The sequence below is a fragment of the Euprymna scolopes genome, chromosome 2, assembly GCF_053919585.1.
Source record: "Euprymna scolopes isolate OS-2025 chromosome 2, ASM5391958v1, whole genome shotgun sequence".
Taxonomy (NCBI): domain Eukaryota; kingdom Metazoa; phylum Mollusca; class Cephalopoda; order Sepiida; family Sepiolidae; genus Euprymna; species Euprymna scolopes.
Genome location: NC_136483.1, coordinates 72,030,185 through 72,053,947, shown reverse-complemented (window position 1 = coordinate 72,053,947; position 23,763 = coordinate 72,030,185). Strand labels below are relative to the sequence as shown.

At 33.6% G+C, this 23,763-nt stretch overlaps 2 protein-coding genes across 2 annotated transcripts in view; one reads left to right on the top strand and one right to left on the bottom strand.

The window, feature by feature from the left end:
* Positions 1–6,426: 6,426 nt before the first annotated feature.
* Positions 6,427–14,721, bottom strand: LOC145292209 (cytochrome b-c1 complex subunit 9-like). The gene is made up of 2 exons (XM_080138525.1): positions 14,514–14,721; positions 6,427–6,656 (listed from the first exon to the last, which is right to left on the bottom strand). The coding sequence occupies exons 1-2, from the start codon at positions 14,652–14,654 to the stop codon at positions 6,600–6,602; spliced, it is 198 nt and encodes a 65-aa protein (XP_079994651.1). The 5' UTR covers positions 14,655–14,721; the 3' UTR covers positions 6,427–6,599.
* Positions 14,722–22,651: 7,930 nt separating this feature from the next.
* LOC145292201 (2-iminobutanoate/2-iminopropanoate deaminase-like) overlaps positions 22,652–23,763 on the top strand; it is a 30,885-nt gene continuing 29,773 nt past the window's right edge. The window contains exon 1 of the mRNA XM_080138515.1: positions 22,652–22,810. Within this exon, the coding sequence (XP_079994641.1) occupies positions 22,746–22,810 (65 nt within the window). The 5' untranslated portion in view covers positions 22,652–22,745. The remainder of the gene's footprint in view (positions 22,811–23,763) is intronic.

Sequence of the window (23,763 nt, the reverse complement as noted above, 5' to 3'; positions counted from 1 at the left end):
TCTTTATGTCCAACTCAGGAATCTAAATGGAATTTTGAAGAGAACCCTTTATTTAATCCATGGGGTTATCATGCTCTCATTCCATCAACCATGACTGGGTAGAAGTCCCAAGTCATAGCTAATGGAACGAGAGCATGCTATCTCCATGGATTAAATAAATGGTGTTTATTCAGAATCTCAATGTGATTTCAGGAATAGGATAGAAACAGTTGACATGATCTTTCCATTAGACAGTTCCAAGAAAAGTGTCTCGAGCAACATGTTGGAATGTACCATGTCTTTATAAAGCTTACCAAGTCTTTTGGCACTGTCTATAAAAATTCTTTGTGGTGTATTCTAGAGAAGCTTGGTTCTCTTCCAAAGTTTGAGAATGATTTAGCTCTTTCAAGGGCAGTATAAAAACATGAATAAATGTTGGCAGCTTTCTGAACAAATCTCAGTAGAAAATGGTGTCAGGTAGGATGATGTACCTGTGCCAGCACTTTTTATCTTATACTTCACTGTGGTGTTTTTAACGCCTTTAAAGATTGTCAATATGGCATATACCTATGGTTTTATAATTCTGTTAAGCTTGCATAAATGACTTCAGACAAAATCCAAAGTTGCAGATTCACTAATTAGAGAATTATAATATGTGGATGATTGATCTTTTTTGCACATTCTCCAAACGGACTTGCAACATCTTATGGATTCTTTTGGACATGCGTGTAGTATGTTCGCGTAAATCTTGAACTTATAAAAGAATTGTTTTGCATCAACTTGCAATAGTTAAGCTCAAAATTTAGCCATTCGTTTATGTCAAGAAATTGAATGTTGAACTTGCAATAGTTAAGCTCAAAATTTATTCGTGTATGTCAAGAAATTGAATGTTTTTTTTTTTTTTTTTTTACAAAGGCATCACCACATTATCAAGGCCCAGAGGCCACTCAAGGATAAGGGTTAAAGAGTGTACAGTAGAAGTTGGTCAATATAGTAATCATTAGTAATGAAAATTTGGTAAATTTAATAACTTATATGGAACGGCTCATCAAGAACTTATTTACCTTAGACTTGAACACAACCATATTGTAGTCAGCCGGAAAGCAGGAAAACGGAAGACAATTCCACAGGCGTGCAGTTCTAAGAAAGAAGCTTTGTTCATGGAATCTATGTTTAGGTTTAGGCACAGATAAAGAGTGGGGGAAATTATTGATAGTGTTGTTGACATTTGCTTCTGTAGATAGTATTATAAGCTCCTCCTGTCAAATTGATGCAGAAACTAGTCTCCATTTTAGAAAAGCAAGTGAATCATTTGGTAAGTTGGAGTATCGACAGAAAAAACAGTGGCATATGACTTAAAATAAAAAATCGAGGTTTATAATGCTTGTATTTTGTCAGCTTTGCTGTATGCATGTGAAACCCGAGTGGTACACAGAAGACATGAGATTAGAATGCTTTCGTCAGTAGTGTATTTATAAGACTCTCGATGTGAGATGGAAGATGCAGGTTAGTGATGTGGAGGTGCTTCAACAGTGATTGTTGCTGCATTGAAAGTATGTCACACAAATATTATTAAGTGGTATGCGCATGTATGTGGAATGAATGAAAATTGTATCTCAAAGTATTTTTTTTTATAGAGAACTTTGTAAACGAAATGAGCAACCTCAAACTGAAACTTAGATTCAAGAAACTCTTGTAAGATCTTTCTCAAAAACGTGGGATTGTGAACAGTAATTGGGAAGAGGGTGCACTAAATAGAGCAACATAGAGACAGGACATCATTATTGGTGTGCATAAATATAAGAGAAGACGCATTGAATGTAAAAGACTTCTTAAGATAGCAGTTAGGAAAGGGCCCCCAGAAATGCCAAATAAAATGGCTGTGATTCTTCATCATTGAGTTTGTGGGGACTGTGTTAAAGTACGCCTGACCAAAACAGATCTTACAAGTCACCAGCTTCTCTAAAAAGAACCGGTGCACTATCTGTGTTTAATGAATATGGTAATGAATGCTAATCTTTGCCAGTTTTGAAACAGTATATGAGAGTCTGCAGATAGAGCCACTTGATTTCTGAGAACTTCAAGTAAAATGAACAAAAAGTGATGGTTGAAATGTATGAAATAACAGGTGAATGTCTAACATCTGGTAGGATACTAAAACAAAATAAGTGGAGGGGGAAAATAATGAAAGAAAACAGCCCAATGACAAATTTGCATATGTGGAAATACTGTACTATTAGAGGGCAAGAGTTTGACAGGCTTGAAAAGCCATGTTCAACATATTCACATCTGAATTGAATAAATAAATGATTCTTACACTTGATATCATGTTTGCTCCCACTATATATATTTTTTTCATAGATAAAATAGTTATTTTTATAACTTATCTATAAAAGAGAATGTGTGTGTGTGTGTGTGTGTGTGTGAGGACACTTCTCAACCTATATACTCAATGTATTTTTGATCTACAGACTTGAAATTTGGTATATATAGTATTCACACATGTAGAAAACTTCATTTTTTTTTTTTTTTTTTTTTTTTTAAATCGGTTTTCATCCAGAGAATAAGGTTGCTCATGGGTCAAAATGGATACTTGGGCGTCATCGGATTTTTGTTTGTCAACTGTTTCACAAATGTGTATGTGCAGACTCTTTATGTTAATAATAAGTAGGTTTGAAAACACTTTGTAAAGAGTGTATCAAGCTAGTTATCACAATTGCCTTACTATCTTTAAGTTTTAGTTTCAATCTCAGCTCGAGTATTTTTGTTTTTGTACTTACAAGAAGTGAGTTGTTTAAAAAAACAAAAAAAAAAAAAACAAAAAAAAACATAATACTCGCATGCACATGTCCCAGTTTTTGTATGAATTAAAATATAATATTTATGCATATTTTATGATCAGGCAACGCTAGTATATAATATTAGTTATATAAATAAATAAACAACGAATATTATGTTTGTACAGTACGTTCCTAAAAATGAGATGATAATGCAGATACAAGGGAGGCAACTCTCCAAGGCTCGGAGGAGGTAATTATTATGAGTAATTGAGTGACATATATATGTATAGAATAGTTTGACACAACAGAATAAAATTCACTTAAATACAGCTATCATAATCATGTACTGGAAACACAAAATCCTTGGAACACGATTACAACATTCTTACCATATTTAAAAAAAAAAAAAAAAAAAAAAAAAAAAAAAAAAAGAAGCACACTTCACACTAAATTAATACAGGAAATCACTTAATTAAATTGCTAAATTTTATACATTTATCACCCGACAAGAGTATATAATAAGAGGGGGGGGGGGAACAACAAATAATTGAAAAGTAACATTAGACATTAAAAACCAAGCTAAATCGTACATATGAAATGCAGAAAAAAGTCCCCATGTTTGAATGATTGATATAAATACACCAAGAAAGCTAAGAATTTTCTATTCAACAACTAGAATTTCTACCATTTCAGTGTTAGTCAAGTGTATTTAAGTATTATTCAATTTCTGACCTCAGAAAATCTGTTGATAAAAGCGCATGATAGTTTCAGATGAGATGTTTTATCAGTTTTACGTCTACAATAATATCAAATAAATTTCCCAAGGCCAGAAATTGGGTACTACTTAAACAGAGCAGCACTACCATTCCAAGTGATGTATGTCATTAAAAACCAATAAAAATACTTCATCATTTCCAAAGGAAATTCCTAGCAAGTGACAAGGTTAGCAAGTTGCAATAACAAATTATCTCCCTTAGTATTTGTCTTATTTTGTTAATGCAAGCCATTCAAACATGATCCCCCTTCCTCAGGTTTTGTTGCTGTTGTGCTACTGAATCACCATTTATTAAGACTCAAAGGCCACTTGAGGATAATTATTACTAAGTTTGTAACGTGGATGGTGAAACTTACTATAAATTACTGTTTAAATATTTTTTAATAAAACAGCAATAAAAAAAAATACAAAACTTTTTCTTTATTAGTTTATTATTAACTAATAAAGAAAAAGTTTTGTACTTTTTTATTGCAGTGAAATGAGTAGATAAGTGATTGATTTCGATTATGATTAACTTCAATGTTAATCTTCATGAGAAAATCTGTTTATACACTAGCCTATGGTTTGTTGAGTGAAGATGTTTTATTACAGTAACTAGGCGACAGTGGCTAAGTGGTTGAACAACACACACAATCCAAGAGTGCTAAGTTCGAATGCAGTTCATTCCTCAGAAACTCTTTCACTTAGAATATTCACAACCTTTGTGTACGAGGGGCATGCAATAAATAATGCTCCTGACGCACTTCCAGTTGTCTGATCTAGCTGAAATTTTGCATGTGCAATGATTTATATCTCTACGGGTTATGTAGCAATTGACAGCTCTGAACTAATTGTGGTTTCTGTTTTACAGGTGTTTGAACTGAGTCAGGTGTGGAATGGAGCCTGTTGAATGTCAAGCAGTGATCCGGTTTTTGTATTTGAAAGGACGCACACCACCGGAGAGACTTGATGAAATGAAAGAAACTTATGGTGATAATGCTTCATCATATGACCTTGTAAAACGCTGGCATTGTGAATTCAAACATGGCCAGAAGTCTGTGGAAACAGCTCCCAATGTAAAAAGATGTTGTCTGGTGAGCTTTGCATAAGTCAGGGGCAAGCGAATGTTTGAAGCAGGGGTCCTGTACAGAGATTGTTGCTTTTTATTTGTGTTTTAGAAATGCTGTCTAGGGAGTTCTATACAGGTTATCCAAAACAGATGCTTTATGCTGATGACTTTGTGCATGTCTGAAACAGGTCTACTTGTTAAGCTGGAAGAATGGTCTAAAAATTAAAGTTCCAAGGGTAAATGGTACCAGGACCAAGTTGATGATCAGTAGTGGTGTAGGTACGCCCTCAGAAAGAAAAAAGTCAAGTCTGTGACAACAGTTGGTTAGAACTCAATTTCTGTGGTACTTGTAATTATTGGGTACACAAGTGCAGTGGAATTACAGGCAAGTTTGAGAGATGATAACCAGCTTGTATGCAAGAAGTATAAGACAACAAACAGAGATGAGACTTCAGATGTAGAGAAAGTATATTTGAAGATTGATACTATTGAGGTGGTTCAAAAGTTTTAGTGCACAGGGAAAAAACAGGTCCTAGTGTGATTGCAAGAATTAGGAGTGGATGAAGTTCAGTGAACTTTTGTTATTACTAATTAGCAGAACGTTATCACTTTTGACCAAGAGAAAGAATGTGTATGCAGTGTGATGTATGGAAGTGAAAGCTGATAAGGGTTGAGGACATGCGTTACATAAAAAAAAAGTATGAGAATGCTACGATGGATACATAATGCGAGTCTTAATAATAGGCTTAGATTTTATGACCCCAGAGGAAGGTTAAATCTCAACAGTATAGGGAGATGCGTACCAAAGAATTGTCTTTGATGGTATGACCACGTTAAAGAATGGGTGAGAGTTCTTGTGCTAAAGATGTAGAAAGATTGAGATAGCAGAGAAAGAGCAAGGAAAGTATGAGAGGAAGTGATAATAATGGAATTAAGAAAAAGGATAAATAAAGACCTGGTCAGAGATAGGTTAGTTTGGAAGTCAATTTCTAAAAGCTGTTCAACATATCAGCATATAAAAATTGCTTTTAAACTGAATATGATGAATGCTGAAACTTCTTATGTAAATAATTAGTCCGATTACATTATGATTTGACCTTTCAGTTTATAACTCCTGATTTTATTCAATTTTTTTTTGTTTCTGCCAGACTTGTTCATTATATTTTTTGTAAAATATGCATAAATATTATATTTTAATTAATGCAGAATTCTTATTTATTATAAACAAAAATACTGTAGGTATTAAACGTAGCATTAAATTTCTTTAAAAAATAAAGTAAAAAAGACGTGCATGTGAGTATTGTTTTTTTTTTCTAAACAATTCACTTCTTGTAAGTAAAAAAAAAAAAAAAAAATACTCAAAGATCCAAAACTTAATGACAGTGAGTCAAGTATGATAACCATTAGGTCAGCTTGGCACGATCCTTAAAAAGTGTTTTCAAACCTCCTTATTCTTAACATAAGGAATCTGCCGTCAACTATTCATGCATGTGCATTTGTGAAACAGTTGACAAACGGATAAAAATCCGATGACCACTTCTTATGTAGCTATTTTTTCAATTTTGACCCCTTAGCGGCCCTTTTTTTTTTTTTTAATGAAAATCGATTAAAAAGTTTTCCATAGTGTGAATGCCCTATATACCAAATTTCAAGTCTGTAGATCAAAAATTTGTTGAGAAGTCTTCTCTCTCTCTCACACACACTTTTGTAGATATATAAGTAAGATTGATTCAATACATAAGGTTATAGGTTTCTATGAGAGAAATAGTAAGATTTTGAAAGAAACATCAAATCTGATCAGATGTTTTAGATTCATTACAAAAAACTAAAATCATAAAAACAAATGAAATAATTACATCAAATTTATTAAATAAAGCAAGTTTTACTGATGACTTTCTACATTGTTTTTATTTTTGGTGAATAATTTTAATACCAAACAATTTGATATTAATAAATGTTGTTCATCTCGACACCAGAATCCATTGAACACATCAGTTGGGAACTCCTAATACAGCTTTCATTCATCCTCATCTTCTTTTGGTACATATTTGTGCTGTATTTGGTGCCATAATTTCTGAAAAAAAAAAAAAAAAAAAAAAAAAAAAATATCAAATAAGCCTCAAATCATGAAGTCATAGAAATCAGGCGCTTATGTTAGCTATAACCCAAAAGACATTTACTTATGCCCATAGCAAGGTATGCAAATAAAACCTTAAAGGACATACCCAACTTTCTTTTTTCTTTCTCCAGTTAAATTAAAAAAAAAAAAAAAAAAAAAAAAAAATCGATAAAGTTATTCTATTCTAGGATTTATGTTTATTGCAATCAATCATAGAAAATATAATTTTTTCAATTGCAAGATATAAGGTTACCAAAGTTTGTTTCAAATGTTAACATTCATGTGGAAGAAGTCACAGATTTTTCCAGAGGAAAAGAATATAAAAGTGAATCTGATTGGTTAATTTAATCATGTGACAGAATAGTTTTGAAGGTGAACAAGCTGTGTGTGCGTGCGTGATCTCCCTCTGGTGCTGCATGTAAGAGGATGCCATAAAAAAATAGTGAAAAAATGATGAATGTGAGAAGTATGAAGGGACAACGTTGTTTTCACATTTTTGCAAAGTTTTAGAAAAATCTAATGGATGGGGTAAAAAAAAATGTCATTTTTTTACAATTTTGGGGCATTTGTGACCCCTTTTGAGCTCCTGGGAATGCTGAATCCCAGTAAAAATGCACAAACAGTGCAGTTTCACGCCTGAAAACATGTATATTTGAATTCAGCACCATGAAAAACCACTATATAGACATACATATCAAGTTTTTGAGTAATATGAAAAAGAGCTAAAAAAAGGCATGTTTTTTTAGCCCTAAAAGTCCCAGAGAGATGCGAACCAGAATCTTGCCAGGGTCACCCATGCTGAATTTATATTAGGAACAATGGCCTCCACATTTTGGCAAAATTTCAGGAAGATTTAATAGATGGATCAAATGCTATGGGCCAAAAATGACACTTTTTGGCCATTTTGAGGTATTTTTGACCTCTTTTGAGCTCCTAGGGATGCTGAATCCTAGTGTAAATTGATAACGATGCAGTTTCAGGCCTTAACACATATTTGAGTTGACCACCGTGAAAAACCATTATATAGTCAGATATATAAAGTTTTTGTTGAGAAATATGAAAAAAAAAAAAAGAGCCACAAAAAGTGGCGTTTTTAGCACTAAAAATCCCCGGGGATGTGAACCAGAATTTTGCCAGGGTCACCCATACTGGATTTATATTAAGAACAATGGGTTCCACATTTTGGCTAAGTTTCAGAAAAATCTAATGGATAGATCAAAAGTTATGGAGCAAAACGTGTCATTTTTGGCCATTTTGGGGTATTTTTGAGCCCTTTTGAGCCCCTGGAGATACAACAGGAATTTTCACAAAACAAAAAAAAAAAAAAAAAAAAAAGTTTCTACTGTGCACATTTATTTAATGAAATACAATTTGTGGCAAAATTTCAATGAAAAAAAAAAACTAATGGACGGTTATCTGGCAATCGCCCAGAATAATGGACACACAGATACCGCTGAAAACATAGGTCCTTCTCCGATAAATTGAGGGACCAATAATCAGTTGCTGATAAAATCTTAATGAGGAAAAATGTAAAGTTCAGATATAAAAAAAAGGGTAAAATCCTTGTGGTTGATTGTCCAGCAAAAGCAACTCTTAAAGGAAAATGGAAATCCAAATATTTAAGTAAATAAAATATAATTAAAGTTAAAATCATTGTTGTCTCCTTCATCAAGATTAAAATTTTGATATCTTCAACCCTGATGCACTGTATGTAGGAGGATGTTGACAACACTGCTAGAACTGCAAGAACCTAACATCACCATCTCCTTTAACAGAGATATGCAAACTACTGGGGACTGCTTGTGAAATTGATATTGCTTTTGGAGGAAGTCGGTTCAACCTGCCTAGAATGAGTGCTGCTTAGGGTTCAGTATATATAACTCGGATCCAAAAGAAAATGTACACTTAAAAACATATTATCTGCGAAATCTGGTATCAGAAATTTAGAAATAGTAACATTATTTATTTTACTGTTGAAGACAGTTTTAACAAATTTAACACATCGCATAAGTTGCACACTTTTTTCAGCATTTCAAATTCTTAAAAAACGAAATTCTTATACAAACTGAATCATTTCCCTTGCATTGTTTACACTTTCTGCAAAAATGCGAAAAGTTGGAATTGCTTTGGCTTTCTCCATTTGTAGTCAAAACACCTTAGGTCATGATTGTCAATATATAGATACCTATTTGAAATTAGTCCCAAGGAAGAATCCACCCTTACACACACACATTTTCTTTTAGCACGGGGAAAAAAAGTATGCTTAAATATTGTTTCTGCAATTTATTTTATTGTAGAAAAAAGAAATAATTTCACATCTCCATATTGCTGTCAACTGGTTGGGAAGTGGATGCACATTTTACATTAAATTTATATAGGAGAATGTCCCCCCCCCTCCACACACTTTAAAAGCAGATATTTTTCAGAGCTATTTAAATATAGTCACAAAAAGTAGAATCTGGTTAAGTAACTAGGATGTGTGTGATAGTAAAAAAAACCAAAAAACAATTTGTATATATTTCTAAAACATGGAGATACTAGAGTTAGCTCCCCTATATCTGTTGCCAGTATAGCCATTTGGCTAAGATCAAATTTTAATATTACAACTTGATATTTTCTTGGTCAATGAAAGAAATTCTTCAAGATTGAGCCAATTTTTATTTTGTGGTTAATGCATATAATGTCCACTGAACGAGACTTCTGCAAATTTTAAACCAATTGTTTTTATATTTAAAAGTCTTCAGATTTATTAATGAAATTAAATTATCTGAAAATTTCAGGTTTAGGTGCTTATTTGCAATAACGAAAATCGAAAAATTGAATTTCAACTAAAAATGATGTCATTTACTTGATTGTCATGTCTAAATTAATAACATATTACATTACATAAAACATTTACTTTCACGATCCATTGATCTGCCATTATTATTTTTAAACGTACCTTAAACGTGGGAATTAATTAATTAATTTTGGGTATGTTTTACAATCTGCAGCGATTTGAAAATTCGGTTAAAAAATTTTTTTTAATCAAATCAATGTTACCATAGTGAAAAAAAGGTTACTTTTCAACCTAGATGCATAATTTTTTGGTGTTTTTATGAAATTTAAAATGCTTTGGATTTCATCTCAAACATTAACTCTTTACGGTTTTTAAATTTCCAATCAAGATAGCTGCAGTCTTGTCTATTTTCATCAACCTCGTTGGGTTTTGTTCAGTTCAAATTCTGTAAAAGCACCTTTCCTTTTGCATAAGTACCATTTTTTTTTATGCAACTACAAATAATAATATAATATCCAGCCAAAAAAAAAAAACATGAAATAATCCGAAAAGCGCAAAGTTCAAGTCAAAATAAAAAAAACAAAAAAAAAAAAAACAAGGTCACACACATAAAAATTCTTTTTCTTTTCAGATTAATGAACACTCTCTGGAGTGCGCTGCTCACAACATCGAAGCCGATGCATATTTCCTAACTGGGGTCTCATTCGTGTATTTCAGTCGATATTTCTTCTCAGTGCTTATTAAGATAGAATCGACAGATCGATTTAAAAAAAAAAAAAAAAAAGTGGTTTTAAGCAAAAACAACAGTACTTATGTCGAAAATAGTAATATATTAAAAAATTATGAAAATTCGAGTAGAAAATTATTTGTTTTTATATTATAATAGCTAAAAAATATTGAATTTTAAATAAAACAATTGGTACCTATGTCTCAAATAGTAACATATCCATAAATTACGGAAAACGGGGAGGTAGAAAAATAATTATTAATGAAAAAAAAGAAAAATCTCCCAATTTGAATTGGAGAGTTAACAGGAGAGGTAATTAAATTTTCAATTTCTCATAAATTCAATCAGTTATTTTTTATATTAAAAAAAAAAAAAAAAAAAAAATTCAAAATTCAAACAGTCAAAAATGTTATTTTTAAAAATATTCACAAATTATGTAAATATGTTATAGTATATATATATATATGATATTTTTATTTTTGTTTTCTAAATAGTCCTAACTAAAGTACTTCTTTTGCTTACGTCATGTGACCCGTTATGTCCGACCCAGCGTGTAATCTTATTGAGCATTTTACCCTTATTGAAACTATTTTTCATTAATAATTCTTTTTATATGCCATCGTTTTTCATAATTTTCGGACATGTTACTATTTGTGAGATGACAATTATGTAGGTACCATTTGTTTTACTTGAAATTCATTATTTTGGCATTTCCGCTAGACATAGACAAATTTTTGGGCAGAACCCCTCCCCCTCCCAAGAATTCGGAATAAACACCCTCAACTTTCCCATGTTAAGAAACATACAGTGTTGTATGTATTTGAAAAATACAAATGGCAGCGGACTGTGTTAAACACATTAAGTTTGGGGAAAATGAGTTAAAACTAAAAGACTATACAAAATACTATTAGAAACCCACCGAATATATGTCAGCCTATGTCACGGTAACATATATTGAGCGAGTTCCTAACAGTATTTTGAATAGTTTTTTCAATTTTAACTTATTTTCCCAAACTTAACGTGTTCGGAGTTTCAAATACATTGGTAAACACGGGTATGGGTACTTGATGACCAGTGTGGACCCTGGGTACTTGATGACCAGTGTGGACCCTGGATACTTGATGACGAAATGGACCCTGCGCAAACGTTTGCTTTCCAAGAACTGCTCCCTTACGACACATGCGCAGAAGATTTTCATTAGGTCATTTATCCATTGAATTACGCCAAGTACAAATTGGAATCAACAGCTAACTTATATCGGACAAAACTAAATTTTTAAAACTTTTTTCGTGCGCTATTTCATTTCATTTCACAATTTCACTTTTTTTCTTTTAATCGAGCGTATTTTCTGTTTTGACTTTTTTCTTTGAGTAAATTTAATTTATACTTTTCATTTTTTTTTATTTGGCCTGAAAAAGTTTTTCATGGCTAAATAGACAAATGAAAACCTTATGCGCAGGTGCCGTAAGGGAGCAGTTCTTAAAAAGCAAACGTTTACGCAGGGTCCATATTCGTCATCAAGTGCCCAGGGTTGTATTACTGTACACATAGATTCAAAAAAGTTGTCAAAAAACAAATAAATGTTATCAAAGATAAGTTACTTTTCTACTGTAAGAAATTCTGCAGAAATAAGCAAGCTTTTTTATTGGACGGTTTCTCCGCCCACGGATTTATTTTAACCAATGAAATTGCATGTTACAACTAACTGCCGAGAATGTTCTCGGCACCAAATTCCCTTTTGAGATAAGAATCTGAGCAGACCTAGAGTTGGAAAAACTGGATTTCCCACTCGAATCGAGGCAGCGAAAATACTTTGCTGCTTCGAGACGTTTCAAATGCCAAAATGTGGAGCGGAACTTTATCATTACAATTACCAATGCCCTTAAGTAGGGTGAATTTATATTTGCACATTTGTGCTTCAATTTAATGGCTGTTAAGACGAATTTAAAGTCTACTGTTTGACCTGCCATTGGACAGATTCTATAAGGACTCCTTGTGTATGCCCAGCTAGCAGTTCGACGTGGAAGTCACCTCAACATATCCAATCTGCGCACTACTTCGTCAGCGGGAATTCTACCCAGCCTTTATCGAAGACGAACTATTATTCCCTTTGGGAATATTACCAGTCCAAAGTGGCAGATAGCCAAGATGAAGCATCTTTTGCAACTTGGAGCTTTTTTACTTTAATAAAATTTATGTTGAAGTTTTAAGGTGAGCTTGTTGTAATTTCTGTTTTGTTTTCTTCCATTCTGCCAGGGGCAAAAACCTTGTGAGAGAAATCTCACACTACTTAACTGTATATTATTTTAGTGTTTTTATTTAATGTAAAATGTTTATTCAGCCCGTAATACAAACCCTTCGATTTTTGGTAAAACTTGCGGCAAACGCTGATCTAGGGTTGTTTTAAAACTGGAACGGGAATTTAAATTTCATTCAGTTTTCCTCTTTGAAATTGCGCATGTGCTCAACGTACAACTTGCTGTCCACATTCGACATGTCAAGTTGTCAACTTCTAGTTTTATGGGTTTTCGGGTATGCTGACAAGGTCGGAGGTATATTCTGAAAGCCATTCTTAATATGGGGAGGTTGAAGTGTCTATTCTGAAAGCCAATTAAAAAAAGATTTAAATGGAACGAAATTTAAATTTCCATTCCATTTTTAAAACAACCGTAAAACCAAAACCCAGCATGGGTTTGTATTACTGTACACATACATTCGAAAAAGTTGTCAAAAAACAAATATATAATAAATAAATATTATCAAAGGCAAGATAAGTTACTTTTCTACCTAACTGGATATATTTTTCGTGTTTTTATTCAATGTAACATGTTTATTCAGCTCGAAAAGCATGCAGTGTTTACCGATGTACATCGGCGATGAATTGGAAAATTCAAAATGGCGCCCGACACTCTCTAACACGGTAAGTTCAGGAAAAGATGTTATAAATAATAAACTATACAAAATACTGTTGGAAACTCGCTCAATATATGTTACCGTGACATATGTTAACATATATTCGGCGGGTTTTTAATAGTATTTTGTCTAGTTTATTATTTATAACACCTTTTCCCAAACTTACCATGTTAAAGAGAGTGTCGGGCGCCATTTTAAATTTTCCAATACATCGATAAATACTGCATGTTTTTCGAGCTGAATAAACATGTTACATTGAATAAAAACAAAACAAAAAAAATGTATCCAGTTTGGTAGAAAAGTAACTTATCTTGCCTTTGATAATATTTGTTATATATTTGTTTTTTGACAACTTTTTCGAATCTATGTGTACAGTAATACAAACCCTAATTCTTATCCAGGTTCACCACTTTTTTTTCTTTTTTACTAAAATAGTTGTTCTACTCGATGAATTTTCGTAATTTTTGGATATTTACGATTTTCGACATAAGTACTGTTTTCGCTTGTTTTAAGCATAAAAAAATAAAATAAATCTAAAACCGAAATCTACAAGAAAAATATTTTGTTTTCTACTTAATTCGAGTACACGCTTTTTCTAAAATTTTACCAAAAAATCGATCCGTCGACTATCGTAACAAGCACCTTCTCTGGCCAAAGTCAGAAGAGATACGATTCAAATTTCCACTTCACTTCCGCTTGCCCTGCCCAAGTTAAGAATGGCTTTTTAAAAGAAGGTTATTTATTGGATAAGCCCTTGTTAATATGGGAAGGTGTGTATGTGGGGGGGGGGCTTCCTTTAACTATTCTATACTATGATTTAGCAATTTAGTAAGCAAAAGATACCGTAAAAAATTAAAAATGAAGCAGCAATCGGAAGTGAAGTGGAAACTTGAATCGTACAGATAACCCCTCACACTTAAGACAAAGTCAGTCACCTTTGAAGTGGCCAAAGAAAGTAGCGTGGACTTCGTAAAGTATACTTTATGAAAACCGAGAGATTGGTGCCATTTGATTATTCCATTATTGCGACATAAATTTTGTAACTTTTGTTTTTGAAAAATAAAAAATAATTTAAACAAAAAATATATATGTATAGTGAAGAAAATGACATAAAATAAATAAAAGAGGGTAACTTCTAGTTCTACAAATTATTATTGACCTTGAGAATTTACGGTTCCTCTAGATGTGGTTTTGTCAAATTAACCTTCATTTCAGTGAATGATACGGATTTACGGATAAAGATTAGAAATATTTCATTTTTATTTATTTATTTTTTTATCAACAAAGATTAAAAGTCATGTGTTAATATTCGATGAAGGAGAAAATTCACGAGGGAAAGAAAAGAATGAATATGATGGTGATTTATTCACTGATTACGTGAACCGTAACTTACCCCTTCATTCATCCGATGAAATACATAATCCCCACCTTCGTCTATGATCCGTTCAAATAGAAAAGCTCCAGTGATGATGGTCAGAGCAAATGTCGAGGTTCGTCGAAAAAGAGTTGTGTATATTTGACCGAGGAAACCCATTTCGATGGTGAGCGTTCGGCGAGGACGCAAGGTTTTTTTCAAGTACACAAGCGAAATGGAAGATGATTGTCTGTCAATACAAAATGACGAAACGAAACGAAAAGAACCCAAAATACAAGAAGCCAGGATAATGCATAGAGATATTTTCAAAACAATGTTTTCTTTTGACGACGCATTTTGAATAAATATTCATAATATTAACAAATATATATATACTTAAACAATAATTATTGCTTAATTGGCTGGCTGATGAATTTTAAAATTTCGTTCATTTTCTCGTGTTCGGATCCTATTTTTTAAACAACCTGAACTATTACAATAATGCTGTTTTCTTTTTATGAATATTATCATTTTCGGCTAAGGAGAAAAATGTTAGCAAAAATCCTTCTAGACTGAGGCAATTTTCATTTTTATCTTAATCCAGAGCTAGATTTCCCCCATATTAAAAACCGACATTGTGTACAACATGGGGAGGCAAGTAAATAGGAATACTGCTTCCTGGCTGGAATGAAAGTGTAGCATCTCAGTCAGAGAAAAAATCCTTCTAGACAGAGGCAATTATAATTTTCTATCCCGAGGTAGAGTGATCTGTTTAGGAGAACTGGGATTTTTCCACTATTAAAAACCGACGGTGTAAAGGGGCAAATTTTAATGTTTTATTAATAATTTTTCATGTCTTCTGTTTCTTCTTGACATCCCTTGTAAATCTCCTGTAGCAGTCGAAAATTGCTAAAATGACAGGCAGGGGCTAAATCTCGCGGCTCGAGATTTTAAATCTACTGTCTTCCTGGCTTGTCCAATCACAAGCCAGCTCTCAATCACATGACCGAGTGTATAAAACGTGAAACTGGCAACAAGTTCTCTCTCTTTCTCCCTGGCTTCTACTGGCAGCAGACACCGCCTAGGCCCTTTAGCCTCAGGCTAATGTGAGTACCACAAGGCAACATGGCTATCTCCACACATGTACTCTCTTACCTACCATGGAACTCTAATCTTTTGCCCCCCCCCGCTCCTACAACACGATACACATGAACACTTTCCTCTTTCTTTCTCCATTAACCGGCCTATCTAATCAACGTTACAGGACTGTCTAATCCTTAGTCCTGACTACTGCTGACTACAACAAGTGGACACTGAACTATTCTCTTCTTCAACAAGCCGGTATAATATTCAATTTTTCCTTACACACAAGAACAACCTGTTTCTCTTTCATATACACGCTTCTAACGAAAATGACAAATAAAGTTGTTGTTTTTTTTAATGTTAAGATGAGGCTCTCTTTTCTTGTTTTCCTTTTTAACTAAACTCGTGAACCTATACTTTCTGAATGTGTCTATCCAAACTGCAACAAAGATCTTATGTACATCAAAGTTTCCAGCTTTCTTAGATACTTTCTTTGACCTAACCCTACCTACTTGACCCTAGTAATAAATTTACACCACAGATTTCCCTTAGCTAGTTCCATTGTTAGGAAATCCCCCCAGCCACCACTCAAGCTAGTTTATCAATTTTGGACCTATCTAGTGCAAGTCATTGGAGATACCTGTTCAATATTTGTATTCATATCATAACCATGAATTAGTGAATCCTTCTAAATGTTTGAAGTCCTGAACAAATTCGATTAGCACATCATTTGAGGAGACCAGAGTGGTGGTTGTTGAGAGATTCAGATAAGAATATAAGTTCATCCCAATGCAAATATCTAATATCATCATAAAATCTACATTTTAAATAAAAAAATCATCATGTTGTTTCGACTTTTCATTAAATCTACTAAACAACATAACATGCTATAGATAAAAATAACAGTTCCAATCTATCACTGTACGACACAATGATGTTGACACACCAGTTCTCACCAGATCACCGAAGTTAAGCAACGTTGAGCCTGGCCAGTACCAGATGGGTGACGATTTGGGAAGGCAAAGCACTGTATGTACCTTCTGGGGTAGTTGGGCATGGGGCCAGCACCCTCACCCCGAAAAAAAAACTCCTCGTTACAAAAGCATCTTACAAGTATTCATATCATTTGGATTCTCCGGACTATTGTCCTCATCTTGAGTGTCATTTTTATAATGATTTGGTCGATGTAACCTCTGACCTTACATCGACCAAAACGTTGTGAAAATGACACTCAAGATGAGAACAGTAGCCCAAAGAATCCAAATAATACAAACAACCAATTTACATCTCAAAAATTCAGAAACGTAATTACAGGTATATTGAAAGATGGTAACAAGTTTCTGTGCAAAGGAGACTGAATGGAAATGGATGAGAACTCAAATGTGGAGGAGGTATATTTGGATAACGATGCTAATAAGGTTGTTCAGTAGTTTTATTACCTAAGTGATAACATTGAAATCCAGGGAAGAACTGGTTGCTGGTGTGATTGTAAAAGTTGGGAGTTCAGAGAACTTCTATTATTAACCAACAGAGTGCTACTATAAAATTAATGGTGCATCGGCATCACCAAAATATAAATTAAAGACAAAATTACATTCTAACATTCATATAAACTTTATTGGCCTATCTTCATTAAACATGTAATAATAGAAAAGGTGTTATTGATAGAGAACAAGCCCATCAGTTTATATGAGGAAAAGATGTTGAGAGCTCATAGGAGAATGTTATTAAAATTTTGTACATACATAGATAATAATAGAGACATGATATGTAAGGTTGGCAGAGTTCAGGGTTTTTTTTTTCCATTTTCACCTCACACAAAGCACAGTGCCACTTTCATATAGGGGGCTACTATTTAGCCCATAAGTTGCAGGGATACTATGTAGGGAGTTGAGCAGCAAGATGTCTGTTCACATTACACTTGAACTTCTGCATGTCAGTACAGTTGGGAAAGCAGGGATCCGGAAGGGAGTTCCAAAGTCTAGCAGTTCTGGGGAATAGTTCTTGCTATTGTTTTGAAATAAGCCTGTGCATCGAATAGTATTGGCAGTAAGTCCATGTGCAGCAAGTCACCATCTTCAATATTGAAACCTTCTTGTTGATGCCAATAGCTCATGGCTAATGATGGGTTGATTTGTGTCCCGAGAGGTTTGGTGGTTGAACTGAGTGACAGGCCTTGGTTACACGGCTGTGTCTTCTTGCAGCTAAAGAAAGAAAATAGTGGAGATTAACTCGCTTAAATAACTTCCGAAACCAGTATGCTGCTCACATTAGAGATTGTTTTTGTTTGGGTAAATCAGAAATCAAATTATATGTTTACTCCAATCTGTGGCAAACTTACACATCAAGCAGTTATTTCAAACATTGTCAATGACAGCTGCTGCTGCTGTTGTTGTCGTTGAGTATCAGTCATTAATTTCATATGAATCAGATAATTATTGTTGGCGTTCATTTCCCCAATATCTTCTTTCTTTCTAGAAAGACATTGGGTACTTAAGAGAGGCACCACGTGAAGGTTGCCAACATCCTTAAGAGAAAGTGTTTTTGTGGAACAGACTGGATTCGAACTTGGTACACTTAAGTTGTCAGCAACTCTTGCCATTTGTAATAAAAACTACTACACTGTCACTATCAGGTATGTGTAAGCAGAGTGATAATATATGGAAATAAAACCAGAACAATGACGGTTGTAGAAATGTGTTGCATGGAGAGAAATGATATGAGAATGATATGATGGATGTATAATATGAGTCTTAAAGGCAGGCTTAGATCTGATGATTTTAGGGGAAGATTAAATCTGGACAGTATAAGATGTGTGCAGAATAGTAGACTTTGTTGGTTTGGTCACATTGAAAGAATGAATGAGAGTTTTTGTGTTAGTAGATGTAAAAAAGTTGAGGCAGCAGGGTTAGTTGGTAGGGAAGGTCAAGTAAAACATGAGAGGAAGTGACAAGAATAGATTTGAAAGAATCAGGTATAAAGACCTGTCCAGATATGGGTTAGTTTGAAAGTAAACTTCTAAAAAAAAAAAAAATTCAACACATGCCAGCATGTAAAACAAATGTTAAATCTGTAGTGTTATATATTGGGACCCTACAGCAGTAAGTAAAGATTATGTTAACTAGTATGAATTTCGAGAATGTTAAATTAAGTACATGTCAAGACAACATGGTTGCAAATGGAAATAGACCCAGTGCACCTAGCATGAGTGATGCAAAAGAGGTTAAGAGTTAGCTCCTTAGACCAAACATGCAAGAAGCAAGTGTCGATGATATTATATTAGAAATTGGATCACCTGTTGGGGGCAGAGTTTTGAGGCAGTTTGTGATGAGGAAATAGCTAGACCAGATATACCATCAATGGTCTAAGTGAATATTTGCTTAAGACTGTCCATTCGTTGACCATTTTTAAGGTTAAGTAAGAAAATTAAATAAAAAGGAATTAATTGTAGCCCCTTTTTAGTTTCTCCAATCATGAACGACTTTTATTTCTCCAATAAAACCTTTGAAACTGACAACAAGTCTTTATTGTGTTTCCATATGTGAGTTTTATTTGCCTGAAATAAACAGCTGATCAGCAGTCACAAGACAATACAACAAGACAGCTATATGGCCACACATGGGAAAGCGACGATCAAAGAATGAAAACCAGATTAGCACATGTGTAAAAAAGACTTTTATTAATTATTTCTTGATCACTCACTAGCGATAACGCACAAGTGCAACGAGTACATGCTTGTGTGAAAAGACTGTGTGCTTCCCTTCATAAGGATAAAGAATACTAGAGCAAGAGAGTTTAATAAATTTTGTGTTAATTTGAGAAAGTTAACTATTTGATCCAGAATTACCATTGAAGAAACGGTTGTTTTTGCTTTTTTTTTTTTTTTTTTTTTTTTTACTCTTTCACATTAATGTTGTCAACCGTCCAGAAGAAGAACGAACAAACAAGGTTCGGTTGTTTCCAGGTATTTGAAAAGAAGAGACTTGAAGGAAAAGAAATTCCCTTTTCATTCAAAAGAATTGTGAAGGCACCAATCGACCGTACAACTAATAAAATAGACACAAGGCAAGGAAAGTGATCGCAATAGCAAAGAAGGATGGCAAACACATATGTTGAAAACAATGATATATTATGTCTTAAGAAAAGGTAAAATGAATGGCAATGGAGATCGTGTATCAGGATGAGATGGAGTGAGAACAGGCATCTCGCTGTGTTGAAATTATTGTATCCTGGAAGTAGGATGACATGAGTTGTATAGACGGAGTCTGGTGCTGAAACAAGTAGCTGGACATCAATGGGCACTAGTACAGGTAGCTGAATGTCAGTAGGCACCGGGTGTTAGTAGACACTGAAACTGGTAGCAGGACATCAGAAGGCACTGGAACTGGTATCTGGATGTCAACAAGAATCGTGGCTGGTAGCTAAACATCAAGGGCCACAGGAGCTGAAAGCTGAAAGTGCTGGAGGTGTAGGAGTGGGCAAGGGGTTCAGTCGCTGGAAGATGCAGGAATGAGCTGGAGTCAGTGGAGTGAGCTGGAAGCACTGGAGTTGCTGCAGGAGTAAGCTGGAGTCACTAGAATCTGCAGGAATGACCTGCAGTCACTGGAATCTTCAGGAAATAGCTAGAGTCACTGGAAGCTTCAGGAGTAAGCTGGATTCGCTGGAAGCTGCAGGAATGAGCTGGAGTTGCTTGAAGTGAGCCAGAATTGAAGCAGGTGTGGGTATTGGAGTGGCAGGTTGGGAGGCAAAGTTCCAGAAGGCAGGCGGCAGTAAAGTGGTGAATTGCATTATTAGTTTGTGGTAGTTAGCTCTGAAAAGGGCTGTTTGGGTACTGCTGCTGCTGCCCCTGGTTCCCATGGCAACTGGGAACGCCAACTTGATGAGAGTCAAGTTGGGATAGGAGTGTTCTGAACTCTCGGGCCAAACTTCCAATTTGCTGCTGAAGTCACTTGTTTAATGGAGAGCTGTTCATGCTTGTCAACAGGCTTGATAAACAAATGAATGACTTTACTTAATTTTGGCTGAGTTCTTACAGGCAAAAAGGTATACAACGTTTATTGGCTGTATATATTTTATTTTTCATACAAAATTAAAGTCTTATTTTGTTTTGTTACAAAAACTTGAGTTTTGTGTTTTACTTTGTTGTCTGAGAAGTCTTTGCTATTTTTAGTACACGTGGTCATGACGTGAGTATCGAATTTCTGCCGACGGCATATTTGCATTTGCTACATTCTAATTGTAAGCAAAGAAACAATAACATGAGACCAGGACAAGACTTTAATAAAGAAAAATAATTTAAACCCAAAGCAATAAAAAAAGTTTTATATATTACGTTTTGAGCAAGAAAGCCCAATAAATTGTACTTTCGTCTTTTAAAAGAAAGAGGAAGACTGAGAAGTGGACATTTAAATACTTAAGAAAACTTTGTCGTTATCGTTTTGAGTGATAAAAGTTAACTTTGTCATTTGAGTCGAAAAACCTCTTTTCAAGAATTGTCTCTTAATTAGACCCCTCTTTTTATGTATGTTTTTAAAAATTTTATTTTCGTAATTATTACCTATTTGTATGGCCAGCTAAATCTAATATTTTGACACATAATCAGACGAATGTATTCGTCCGGAATTTATTTATTTTAGGAGCAATTTGGTTTTGTCACTGTTCACCCACACAATTCTATCAGCACATAGAATCGTGATTGTGATGCAACTTCTTACACACAAATCCAAGAGACTATATTTTTGTCTATTCGTGCATATAAACGGAACATTCTAGAAAATCACTATGAAAGGCTTGACATGCCAAAAACAAATCTGTTCCAGACAGTGTTTCCGCAAGTTACTTTGCCGTTGCCCGTGATTATCACACAAGTCTGACTCTGTCTAAAAGACGCAAAATTGCACCGCAAAGAATACCAAGCTCAAGCTACAACGGATAAATTACTCAATCCTTTACGAATGAAGCTCACGCAAACAACAAAGAATTCATTTTTTTTCTTCGCAAAACTCTTACCTTCATGGTATATCTTCATTTGCTGTGTCTTCATAAAATATGTTGACAATAACAATTTCCTCAGTCACAGAGGATTTCCTCAGTCACAGAGGATTTCCTCAGTCATGAAAGATAGATTTCCAGCCAATACCCTTACAATTATACAAATATTATTTTTTCACTTGGATTATAATTCTGGACTTTCGTCTTATAAAAATGCACAATTCCTTGCTTTATTCATGGACTTTAATCCTATTAATTTCATGTTCATGGAAGATCACGAACATACAGGATTGAATACATATTTATACATCTCTCATATATAAAAAAAATAAACTACTTCTGGTTAAATAAAATTTATTATTTTGAGTTTTAGAATTTTTCCTGAGTTGTTGCTATATACGGATATTTTTTTTTTTTTTTTTTTTAAGGAAAGGAACGTCGATCTATGCTCCCATCCCATCACCGTGTCAAATTTTGATGTTGGTTAATTTTAACCCTTGCTTTTTGGAAACAAAAGCAATGGTTTATTCCTTTATTAAAATTTGAACTTAATTTACTTTCCGGATCTATTTTTTATTTGCTCTTTTTTTTTTTTTTTTTTTTTTTTCTGCTTTGCCTTTTCGCTTTTACTTCCATTTCTTGTTCCCTCGCGAGAAAATTTGATGAACAAATCAAATCTTCTCAGTTTCGGTTACAGACATACAGCAAATATCTGTTATAACATACGAAAAATGTATATCTACAAATAGCGATTCGAATGAGTACAGAGGGGGGTGGGCACACAACCATGAAATAAAAATAGTTAACAAATAAATGGTCTGGGTAATATCCTTACGAATTTATTTATTTTACAGGATTCAATTTGATTATTTTATTATTCAATATCAATAAACGAAACAAACTTTCTCCACAACATTTGTTTTTTTTAATAAATATGTTAACTTCATGGTATAAAAAACAAAAAACAAAACAAAAACAACCAAACAAGCAAGCAACAAAACAAACAAACAAACAAAAACAGAAAGTCTGACTTCGTGTAAAAAAGTAGAAACCACGCCCCCTTTATAGTTGCCCAATGATTGGCTGTTGAATTCGCGCAAGTTTCTTTTTCTCGTTGTCGTCAGTTTGTGGTGACCTTTTCTCGCAGAGTTTTCGCGTGTTACTTCTTGCCCACTGCGAACAAAACAATCTGAAAAGATGGCCGGTATATGTAAACGTGTTATCAACACTGTGAAAGCTCCCCAGGCAATTGGTGCATACAGGTAAAAGTGAACATAATAATCTTTTTTTTTTAATTATTTTAATTTTTCTTTAAGTTTATTGATTGTGTTATTTATTATTATTATTATTTTTTCGCTACGTCAAAACTTGAATACTTGTTAGGTTCGCAAAGTGTTTATCATTCAACCACGGTAGTGGTTGAATATATGCTTAAGTCCGAAATTGAATGAATCGAGACACATTCAAACCCCAGCACTAATTCCGTTCGCAACCAAATTTCAAACAGGTTACATAGTTGGATAGAACCCCTCATTAGCTACATTTTGAAAAAAAATTTCGAAAATTGGTTCAGTAGAAAAAAAGTTACAACAAAATATGTGGGTTCACAAACAGGAGAGTAAGTACATAAGTGACTAACGCTTTTTTTTAATTTGCATAACTTTTTTTTGTATATAGATATTTTTTACTGCGATTTTGCCAATATGACATGTTAGCGTAATGCTTAGAGTACCGGGGGTTGGTGGAAAGATTTTAGGTTCAATCCCGTGTATCGTTTTTTTTATAATTAAAAAAACCGAACTTTTTTTTTTAATAACTAATTTTTTTTTAACTCTCCTTATGATTTTATAGCAAAAAATGGTGAATTTATCGATTAAAAATATTAGTGAATTCTATGATATACATATTTGAATGAACTCAAATTTTTCGTTATCACATTTGATGAAAAATGTAGTCATTTCATAACAACTACTGTGATTCGAAATTAAATTGAAAATGTTATATGTTACCGTAATACAATAGCAATGCCTGGAAAAATCATGGATTATATGGAAAAATGCGCGCATGAAAAGTAATATTCTTAAGATTTTATTAAACCTGGAAAAGTAAAGGACAAGAAATTCAACCTGGAAAAGTAAAGAACAAGATATTCTAGTAAAGTAAAAAATAAGAATTTTTTAGACTTAAAATATTGCAGCTAAAAATAAAATTTGAA

What these genes read in the sequence shown, in the direction of transcription:
- LOC145292209 (XM_080138525.1), bottom strand. Translation starts at nt 14,654, where the DNA reads ATGGGTTTCCTCGGTCAAATATACACAACTCTTTTTCGACGAACCTCG. An exon ending in TTCATCGGATGAATGAAGGG is followed by an intron (nt 6,657 to 14,513) that starts GTAAGTTACGGT and finishes TTTTTTTTTCAG; the next exon opens with AAATTATGGCACCAAATACA.